Source organism: Pholis gunnellus (assembly GCF_910591455.1).
Source record: "Pholis gunnellus genome assembly, chromosome: 6".
In the NCBI taxonomy this organism is placed as follows: Eukaryota; Metazoa; Chordata; class Actinopteri; order Perciformes; family Pholidae; genus Pholis; species Pholis gunnellus.
In genome coordinates, this window is record NC_136532.1 from 3,697,458 (window position 1) to 3,708,281 (window position 10,824).

The 10,824-nt window shown below is 44.6% G+C and overlaps 1 protein-coding gene across 1 annotated transcript; it reads right to left on the bottom strand.

Annotated features, from left to right (window-relative positions):
• Window positions 1-1,693: 1,693 nt before the first annotated feature.
• Window positions 1,694-7,096, bottom strand: ccn1l2 (cellular communication network factor 1, like 2). The gene is made up of 5 exons (XM_079161466.1): window positions 6,809-7,096; window positions 6,416-6,629; window positions 5,554-5,883; window positions 3,165-3,367; window positions 1,694-2,848 (listed from the first exon to the last, which is right to left on the bottom strand). The coding sequence occupies exons 1-5, from the start codon at window positions 6,875-6,877 to the stop codon at window positions 2,546-2,548; spliced, it is 1,119 nt and encodes a 372-aa protein (XP_079017592.1). The 5' UTR covers window positions 6,878-7,096; the 3' UTR covers window positions 1,694-2,545.
• Between the last annotated feature and the right edge of the window lie 3,728 nt (window positions 7,097-10,824).

Below are 10,824 nucleotides of genomic sequence, written 5' to 3' on the forward strand. Positions count from 1 at the left end.
AAGCCGCAAACCGTGACTTCAAGCATCCGCTCAGTAGGGCTGATAGGGCCGCTGGACACTTGGCTCTCAAATTGCTCCAATAATAGCTTGCTTCCTCCGTGTGTAGGTTTATTATGAAATGCAGAATTGAACTGCACAACAGCTGCTTGTATAGACAAAGCCTGTAATTCACTATCCATGTTGTTACTTACTTACTTACTTACAGGCTTACTTATCTACTTACTTACAGGCTTACTTATAAAATACTGACCACTACACACCCTACCCGGTGAGCTACCAGGGTGCCGCCATTTGATCCATTGTTGATATAAATACAAGATTTTGATTGGTTGAGTGGTTCAGGCATTCATCAGACTGTCCATCAACCCAAAGAATAACAGCAAGGAAATAATGAGTTTGCATGTGTGAGGAGTGATCGGCAGATGTATGAGAAATAAACTACAGGCTTAATCATGCAAGAGTAGAGTCTTCCTGTCTGAACTTACGCTAGAGCTTCATTTCTAGTGCCCCATACTGAAAAACTGACACTTGAATATTAAGTAGCAATAGGTACGTTGACTTTACATCAACTGAACACCTTCACACTTCCTGAAGAATGAACCCTTTCTGTATGTAGTAGCCATCACGCAGTTAAGATACTGCCACAAGTTTTGTCCCACCAAACTTAATATCTCAGGTCCAGTAGTAACTGGAGCCTGGAGAGTTGGTAGAGATGAGGCCCACTGCTTTAGTAGTACTGACTGGTGCAGTCAGGAGTGTTCCTCCCTCCTTTCAGAAGGAGGCAGAGGCCAGGGTGAGGAATTTAGTAGTCCACCGTCATGTTTGTGCTCCAGAACCAGCTGGAGCATTGTGTTAAGGCCACGATGCCTCAAGAAGGCAGAGCTGAACATGTTTGTGGAGGTCTGAGAAGCTCTATGGTAAAAGCAAGACGCTAATGAATAAAGGGTTACGGGTTCCATTGTTAGAACACAATCCTGAAAAAGACGCAAGGGTGATGGTTTACTGGGAAAACCAATCACAAATTCTACACAATAGCAGAGAGCACAATTGGGGTGGGTAATCAGAAAGTAGGGGGGTAGGAAGCGGGAAGGGCCTTTACGTCCCTGGTATGATTTTGTGTCGGGACTGGTTTCCTCCCATCCCAAGATGGTCATAGTTTAAATAACTTTTGTTTAGTGAAGCAGGTTTTGTAAACAAGTTGAAGTATCATATCTTATAGCTTAGAGTTGTTGTAGTTAACCTGACTTACCAGATGGTTTGTGAACAGAATCTGAGAAGCCATCCTTGGAAACTGGAAAAGGGCAGGTACTTTCTAACCAAAGCGAGTCAGGAGAAGAGCGAACACATCTTTTCCTTGGGGAAAAGCCTTCAGTGTCGTCTTGCTCTTCTTTCAATGAAGAAATCCTCTCTAGATCTGATAGAACTTATGCTCTAATGCAGCATCTACGCTAACCTCTTGAAGAGCCGCCATCGTAGTTTAGAATGAACAGCTGCCTCTCTGTGTCGTTACTCACACACCTAAACCAGTGGCTTCTCACAGGATGCTGATTGGTCCAGACACACTATGAAGCCTGACGACATGGTTTTTCATGAGAATCAAGTGTTACCCACAACACTAAAACAGATCGTAAAAGTGCAACATCTGCAATGCCTCTCGATTAATTTAATTCAAACATTCACCAAAAGAATTAAATGGATTACAGGTTGATACATTTTTATTTGATGTGCAGGAAATTACAGACAAAATATGTGTAACATGTCTTAAATACATAGCATAATTTCACTCCTTAAAATAAAACATTGTATGTACACTGTGAAGGACACACACACAAAAATAAAATATAAAATCACACCCCGAAAAATGAGGTGATCCTAGTACTTGCCACTCCACAACTAAGAGTGAAGTCCATATACATTATATTCTTTGATCAATATACTGTAGGAGCATAATGAGCACATTCTCTGTAAACTCTCACTTGTGAAAGTTTCTCATCCTTCAAACAGACACTTTCAACTACACATACACACACACACACACACACACTCAATGCCACAATCAGTACAGGTGTATCACTAAAGACAGGTAATAAAGAACACATAGCCCCTATAGTCACTAATGAATATGTCATCTAGTTCTTCCTCATTTAAAATGCATGTCCTTAATTTTCATTACTTGTCATAAATGTTCCCTTTTACTGGTTTAACAAACTTCTTTCTCTATGACAGACTGTCACATGGCTCTCTGTGGAGAGGACACAACATTACAATTAAATAAAAGAAGTGTCAGTAAAAGCTTCTGCCAACAGTCTAACACAGCATGCCGCTGCGTGTTGTCCTCAGTGCTGCCTTGCACAAGAGAAGTAACACTAGTGTGGACAGACTGATGTCACTGCAGCAGGATGCTTAAAGTGCAAGCGAGTGTAGGGGAGGGGGGTAGGCAGGGGCTCACCCAGCTGACAGACAGGAGGGTGGTGGGCTTAGGCAAGGGGAGGTGCAGAGTCTTTGCCCAGTGTGTCAGGCCGGGGCTGCGCATGAAGAGTCAGCCTCAGTGACTGAAGGTGTGGATGTCATTGTGGAGGCTGACTGAGGGGCTGGAGGGCCCGCTGTGAATACGACAGCTTGTATTGCAGCTGCAGCGCTGGATCCACATTACTTTTCTGTAGAAGCCCTCTCCATCAGGGCAGTGGAAGCGGAGCATCACAGTGCGTGAGAGGGAGGGTGTACAGCAGCGGTCGTCGGTGCAAGTCCCACAGGTACGAGGGCGGTACCGCTGTGAAGTCGAGCATCCGGCGAAGGTGATTCTGACTGGTTCCTGGGGGCGGACAGTTCGCTGACACTTCTTCCACTTCTGGATGACAGAGACAGAGACACAGTTAAAATGACATCAAGCAACTATCATTCCATTTTATCAAGGAACAATGCAGTAGTTATTGATTACATTATTCGTTTTCCTAACAATTTGAAAATCACATTTACTTTTTTTGCTGACAAATAGGCTACAGTAGTCAATAATCATCTCAAAGCCAGCTCACTACCGGTATTGGACCTTTCAAAGAAATTGAGATGAGTTTGTTATATCGCCTAATATCCCTCCCATCCCACGAATACATTATGTTTATCTCCAATAGTCTTTAATTTCCTAGCAGGTGTGTATGTTAGCGTACCTTGCTAGCTACAGGAAGCCGCAGCTCACATTGGCGGATCTGGCACAGTCTGGTTGCTCTGAGCAGCCGACAGTCTGGGTTGTCATTGCTCACTCGACTGGAAATGCCCATCCCACACGTAGTGGAACACTCGGTCCACTCTGTGGTTTGTGGGAAACAGCTGGATTTGAGTAACACCTCAGACATGGGGAAGGACACCATCTCTGTGGGAAAGCCAAAAAACAAAGGCAATGAGTCCTTTTAATTCCTAAGCCTATCTTTAGGCCTCTGCTCGAAAATTGCATACCCATACAAAAGAGTGTAGATCTCTAACTACAAGGTCTATTTGAATAATGTTTGATGTTATAATAACAGAAACACTGGTGAGATTTGCTCAGATGTGTAAAATCAGTGTATATGTTACGGGTTAATACTAAATGAAGATGGCACACAGTTCAAATTGAAAATGTTCAGGTTCGCCTGAAAAAAAAGCAATTTTATTGTTATTGTTTTTGAATGAGGCCGTGGTAAGCCTAAAAACTCCCCCAAATCATGGCACAACAGGTCAGCAGTCTCTCTGCAAATTTTTACTTTGATAAAGTGAAGAATAAAAAAGTTTCAGTACAGAGAGGTCAGGCGTGGTCATCATTTTGGAACCAGCTGTTCCATTGTACTTTTATAGACTATATAACTATATATTTCACTTGTTTTATCACTAATAGTGTTCAATACATCCAAATACAGCAGTTTGGCATCAATTTGAGAGCCAGGGTCCTCTCAGAGCCTGTACAGCATGGATCCATTCTCATCTGACTGCAGTCTTCATGTGTGTGAGTGGTGCTTTCTTGGCCTATGATTGGTCAAATTCAGACTATGACACCTCGTTCGACGCGTCAGAGTCTCAGGGAGACACTGGGCATAAGCTGCTGTTGATTGACAGAATTGTTAGCCAGCTAAAATCCAAAATTCGCCGCCCTGCTCCGCGGGTAAAAACGGATTTGCCGAAAAGTCAAATCCCTACCCCCCAGGCTTGTTTTACCCCCCCCCCCTTTCACCAGGAAACAGTTAAAAAAAACACCGGATATACATAGCAGCACTGTAGTTTAGCCAGGAATGGATTATTGGACCTTTTTCATCATGATTCTTCTCAAAGTAAGGAGCTTTCACAGGTTTTTCTGCTGATGAGTGGCTTGGTGTTGTGGTGCTTGTTGGCTTGTATCTCTGTAATGGTTTAACGGAGAGAAATGAAGAAGATATCTCTGGTTGAATTCTCTTTCTCTTAGACATATTGGTTGTCCATGCTAGTTGTTAGCTCTTTGTTCGTAGCCTTCTCCGGAGTGCGAAGCTCGCCAATGGCGAAAAACACGTGATATTGTGGGAAATCTTCTTAGTTAGTAGAATCGTGTATAATTGTGTTTGCATGATTAAGTTAACCCAGAATTTCTTCGTTAATTCGGTATTAGCATGTGTGTAGCATTAATAATATTTATTTATGAAAAGTGCATTCTACGACACTAAATGCATTCGCTCTGAACCGAGCGAACCCCAAATGGGGCTCGTTCAGCATCAAAAGGTCAAACACTCAAGCATTTAGTGATTTTGTAAAATACATCCATCCATGTGATGCTATCTCTTACCCCAGTAATGGAAGAACCTGAGCATACAGTCAGCCATTTGAGCACGATATCTCAACAACAGGACACATTTCCATTAGCTCCCCATAAGCTGTATGACACATCATGACCTGAACTGTAGTATCAATGTCAGGTCAAAATCTTCACTTTAACAAAAGAGATATCCAAGTCTGATGTGAAAGTTGCCATTATATTAACTGAGCACATCCATGCTCCCCTGAGGATAAACCCTTTCCTTTTTTCTCTCCATGAGCTTTCCTGTCGTGCCATCCTCAGGATAAAATATCAGCTTTGCTCGCACGAGGACAAATACATACTGTCATGATTAAAACTTTCACATTCACGCTTTTCTTTTACTAGCAGGTTCACCAGCAGGGTTTAGGACTTTAAATCTCAAAATCACAAACATATTTAGGTTAAATATATATATATTCATATATTGTTTATAAAAAGATGCCTAAAAATCTCTGACTGGAATATGAAATGTATACATTTCAAATGAAACGTTGGAGTAATGGCCTGTTTTATCACAGAATTACACCAAAAGTCAAGTTATTGTTTTGTGAAGTCAGAATTATCTGAAACCAGTTCAATATGGATTCCAAAGCAGTTTCTCACATGATTTGTTTAATCATTAATCATGCAATAGTATATTGTGGAAAATGTTGTCTTCAGTGATTCTGACGCTGAGCTTGGCTTAACTCCTGCACACCAACAATAATACATCTCCTTCGGACCACATTTAGTGCTGGTGGTGGGCCTCAGGAGAAGCTCACCTCTGAGTGTGGCCCTGGCCTGCAGCAGGGCACTGATGTGGTTGGGAAGGGCCCGGCTGTCTGGCAGGGAGGTGTGTGACAGCTCGTCTGGCTCCTCACTGATGTGGTTGTTGTCGTCACACACCCATTCCTCGCAGCAGCCGCCCTCGGGCCTTGCCAGCCGGGGCCGCGAGCAGCGCCAGTCGGGCAGTGGCACTTGGCGAGGACAGAGGGGCATGCAGCCCACCACCCTGTCCATACAGGTGCACTGATGCTGGCAGTTGGGCTGGAAGTCCTCGCCATGCTGGTACACCTGTCCGCTGAACTCACAGGGCAAACCCTGGGCCTCAGCTGTCAACAACACACACACACACACACACACACAGCTGTGAAGGGAAACCTTTGAACTTCATAGGACGCAGTGGAAAACCTGCGTTTCTACACAAACATAATCACAAATAAATTATAGTCAGGATCAAACTGCACAAAGAATTGTATTGTCTACAATTTTTTGAACATTTAAGTTTCTATAGTAAAAAAGAATGTGAACATTTGTGCAATAGAGGCAGAAAACTCTGGATCCTACATTTCCCATGATGCAACTTCATATTTCATATATATTTTTTCAGCGCCTCCAGACCTAATATGTGATAATATGTAAAATCATAAGAGTGCTGCTTTACAGTAATAACGCTGGTTAATTGGCTTGTTAATTTAAAATGAATTGATGTCTTGTGACTCCCCGTGATGTGAGCTGTTCAACCGAGGTGGGGGGAAAAAGTCAGAAAAGGATAAATAAAATGTTTGCTGTTGTGTCATATATGTAGACATAAAGTTAATAGCTGTTTTTTTTATTGAAGTTTAACAATGTGCCTTCACTCACCTCGACACAGTCCTCTCTCAGGGTCTCCTCCGGCCCCCAGATGGCAGCGTAGCCCCTTAATGTGATCGCAGGGCTCGGTGGCACTGCAGTCCTCATTAAACTGCCTAGCACAAAGTTTACAGCAGCCACAGTGGTCGGTCACCCAGCTGACACCCGGCGGGCACGGCTGGGGTGAGGGGGGGCAGGAGCACTCAGCCGGGCACTCACTCTCTGCCTGAGGACCAGGGTCAGAGGTCAGGGCAGGATGGGTGTGAGTGTAAAGATGAAAAATCAGAAGAATAAGATGACAGTTCATCTAATATTACATATAATGACGAGATAATGGGACATTTCAGAAACAGAAAGTAAGAGAGAAAGTTTAAAAGCAAGTGGCCACAAGTCAGAGCAACTCACCATCACTGCAGCGCTGCCGAGCACAAGCAGGGTGGAAATGATCTGCTGCATGGTAACAGGGCTAAGCATCCTGGTTACAGCACATGAACAAAAAGATCAAATGGCTAGAAAAAATATATTCCAAAGGAATAAAGATTGCAGAAGTAAGAAGTTTTAGATCGAACATCCGAAGTTCCCAGAGGAAAGAAGTCTGGTTTGTTGGTTCCAGGATAAAAAATGTATCCACAGTCTGTGCACAGAGAGGTACACCCGTCTGCTCTTGCTCTCCTACAGTAACTTGTTGTTAGCACAGCTCAGCTCCACTTCATAGAGAGGTTTCCCTGTGCAGGGCCTGTTCTTATAGACACACATGCCCCCGCCCCCTCCGCCATATATCATTACCTCTCCTCTCAAGGCGGCTGGACAGCGTCCAGAGGGAGTTGGTGTGAAATACTGACAGAGACGGCTTCAAATCACTGTGTTATTGTGGACATGTGACCCCAGGGAGAAATGTCAAAGTGTCCGAATGTATGCAAATGTTTCATAATTAAGAGTGACTGGTAAATTCAGGCAACCAAATAGTGATTCAAATATATTGAGCTTTAGGGCTCAAGAGTAATCTTAAGCCTTACACATACCGGCAAGAAAAAGAAAGGAAATGATTCGGGGACAGGTATAATGGAAACCCTGAGTGGGGAATCCCACACCACCATGGTTGTGTCTTTGACAGGGGAAGCGGGGATGTGAAGAAAATCCCTGTGAATAACTCTTCCAACAGCTCTGGCCAACCAGCTGGGCTCAGTCCTCTCCACTGCAGTGTGCTGTGGGACACTTGTGCTCAGGACATCCTGTGTTCTCTCCAACTCTTTCCGATTGGGCCACATTCCAGGAAATACAGGCCTGTCCTCAGGTTCCCATGATTGGTAGGAAAAACTTCTCATTGTCATCCCTGAGCACGTAAAGTGTTTTGTTGGGAGAGCAGGAAGGTCCTCACATTAAGCGCTGGCTCACGCTGTCATGAAACACGGGATCATTTGATAACACTGCTGAAGGTCTCCCCTTGCTCCCTGAAAAACCTGGGAGTAATTATTTATTACATAATTTCAGAAGAACTGACCAGCTGTGCTTTCTGTGGGACGTTTGACCAGGATGAACTGTTGTCATTTCCCCTCGGTGACACTCAAGTGGAGGTACGCATCGCTGCGTGCTTGGCTGACATCTCGAAGTGGATGACGACACACCACCTCAAACTCAACCTGGACAAAACCGAGCAACTGTTCCTCCCGGGGAAGGATTCCCGATACCTGTCCACCATTGACGATACCGTGGTGACGCCAACTCGGACTGCGAGGAACCTGGGTGTGACCCTGGACGACCAACTGTCGTTCTCAGCAAACATCTCATCGGTTACACGCTCCTGCAGATTCCTGCTCTACAACATCAGGAGGATTCGCCCCTTCCTCACTGAGGAGACGGCGCAGGTGCTCATCTAGGCTCTTGTCATCTCCCGCCTGGACTACTGCAACTCTCTACTTGCCGGAGCCCCGGCGTCGGCCATCAGACCTCTGGAGCTTGTCCAGAAAGCTGCAGCTCGCCTGGTGTTTGATCGCCCCAAGTTCTCCCACACAACTTCCCTTCTCCGTGCTCTACACTGGCTCCCTGTAAGAGCTCGCATCCAGACTCTGGAAGGTCCTACTGGGTGGTCTTTGTGGCAACATGGTTTCAAACAAGAGTCAAGGTCAAGAATGAATTTTCAATTGCAAAATGATATAGATTATTTTGTGACTGGATACTCCCTAAAGTCTGTAATAACCCATCAAATGAAACAACCCCAAGCAAGGGGAATTCCCTCCTGAACTGCTCACAACTCTGAAGTAGCCATGAAGTAGCAAAAGCAATCAAACTGAATTCACAATATATTTTTGTTCAGCAAGTGACGTGTCTGTCCCACCAATACCATTTCCAGTCAACATAGAAGCTGCAACACATTTTTTATGTTCATATGGCTTGTGAGGCCCTGTGCAAAAACACTGGCACGTGTGATTATAAATGGCCCACAGAACCTGACATGGAGAGACAGAGAGGACTAGCACTGATGCGGTCTACAAAGCTCTGATTGGTCAGTTGCTCCTCTGACTTGGACGTCTGAAACCAGCCTATGAGGAGTCACACGGAGACATCAGGAAATTAGCACCAGGCTGTTCTTCAAGCTCCAAGTCATCCATGCTGGGTGAGGTCAAAGTGTGCTCTGATGTACCAGTGACCACACCCAACAGTGATGTCACAGTGTACTGACACACCTTTGAGTACACATCTACATCAGTGCAGCTTTCATTTGCTGTTAAGTTGCTCTTTAAACCTGAAATCAGTTTTTTTTGGGCTGCTTCGTGACATATTACCACTTTTGAAGTTGATTTGGAGAACTTCTTGCTTTAAGGGGCCACAAACCACAAAGTTGTGTGACTATTATCACCATCAAAATATGTTGCCGGTAGTAATATCTTAAAGAATTTGAATGCCCTATATTTCACAAGCATTGCCACTCTCTGGCATTAAAGAGGTCACATTTAGAGATGAAGGAGGACTGGCCTCAGACCCCACAGCACACCCTGAAAACCTCATCAAAGCTGTGTATGGCCTTGAGGTTGACAGTTGGTACAACTACACACAGCTCACTTCCTGAGAGCAGGTGTTGTAGCTCCAGACTGTAACTCTGTGTGCAGCAAAAACACAACATCAAACCACATGCAGGCAGCCAGACACCAGGCCGGCTCGGCTGTAAAACCACTGGGACGCTGGGGTGAGATGGGGGATGAGAGGGAGGAGAGGGGAGAGCACCTTGTTGGGCAGCAGTCTGGATTCTTAGAATTCCTGGCCTACAAAGGCAGGATGTGTGTACTGGCCACGCTGCATCGGACACTGATGGAGGAGCGGGAGGAGGAGGGAGTCGCAGAGGGGAGGAGGGGTTGCCAGTTTGGCAGCCTCCTGCCTGGCCATGTGCCAACCATTGTTTGTCAGCCGGGCAAACATTTCCAAAACACATGGAGGTCAGGAGTCGGCGGCGATTCATCACGCAGCTCTCAGCTATCTGACACCATCCACCAGTCAAGTCTGATAAACATTTTTCAAACAAAACACAAACAAGGAAACTTGTTTCTGCAAGAACCAATCTGCATTGATTTTGTACCCATAGACGTGACGAGACTCCTTTCACTGTCAGGTTTCCTTGAAATGTAAGAACGGAAATGGCAAATCCTGCTGAACTACTCAGATTCAAACTTTCATAGCACTTCAAAGGATAAACAAGAAGTGTTTGCAGCATGCAGGAAGAGGTGCTAACGCTATAAAGAGCTCACAGAAGTGCAGGCCAGTGTTTTATCAGTTAGCAGCCAGTTTAACACTGAAGAAGGCCATTTGGATTTTGCATGTTTGATCTTGTTAAAAGGATTTTAAAAGTTTAAGGACGTTTAGAAGATCTTTTTTCGCAGCCCGTAGATGCCTTTTTAATTAAATCACAGATCGTACACTGATTGTTAAGTGACTGCAGTTTCAAGATAGTGTCGTAACCAATATTGCATGATCAGTAGCAGAGAACACCATCTTTCTTCTGTATTGAGTCTGAAAAAGCCTTGCATCAAGTCTTATTGAGTTCATTATTTATACTAAACCCTAACTAGTTGCCTGAACATGGCCACTTCTGAGTCAGTTTGTAATCTTACTTCCGTTTTAGAGTGGAAGTGCCATTACTCTGCCCCTTATACAGCCTGAGTCCGCCACTGTGCAATTAGGTAAATAATATACATGTGTTCAGTGTGGAATCAGCTGTGTTAGAGCGTGTGTGTGTTTGTGTGTGTGCCTGTGCCTCCACCCGTTACATATCCGCCACATTCCTCATGCTGGTGTCCTTAAAAAGCTCCTGGTACACTGCAGTCATCACTCATCCCACTTATCCCGAATGGGTTCCATTTTCCTTCAAACACATACTGACCACAGTGTACACACTGATCACCAGCTGAGTATGAGAATTCATAGATGAG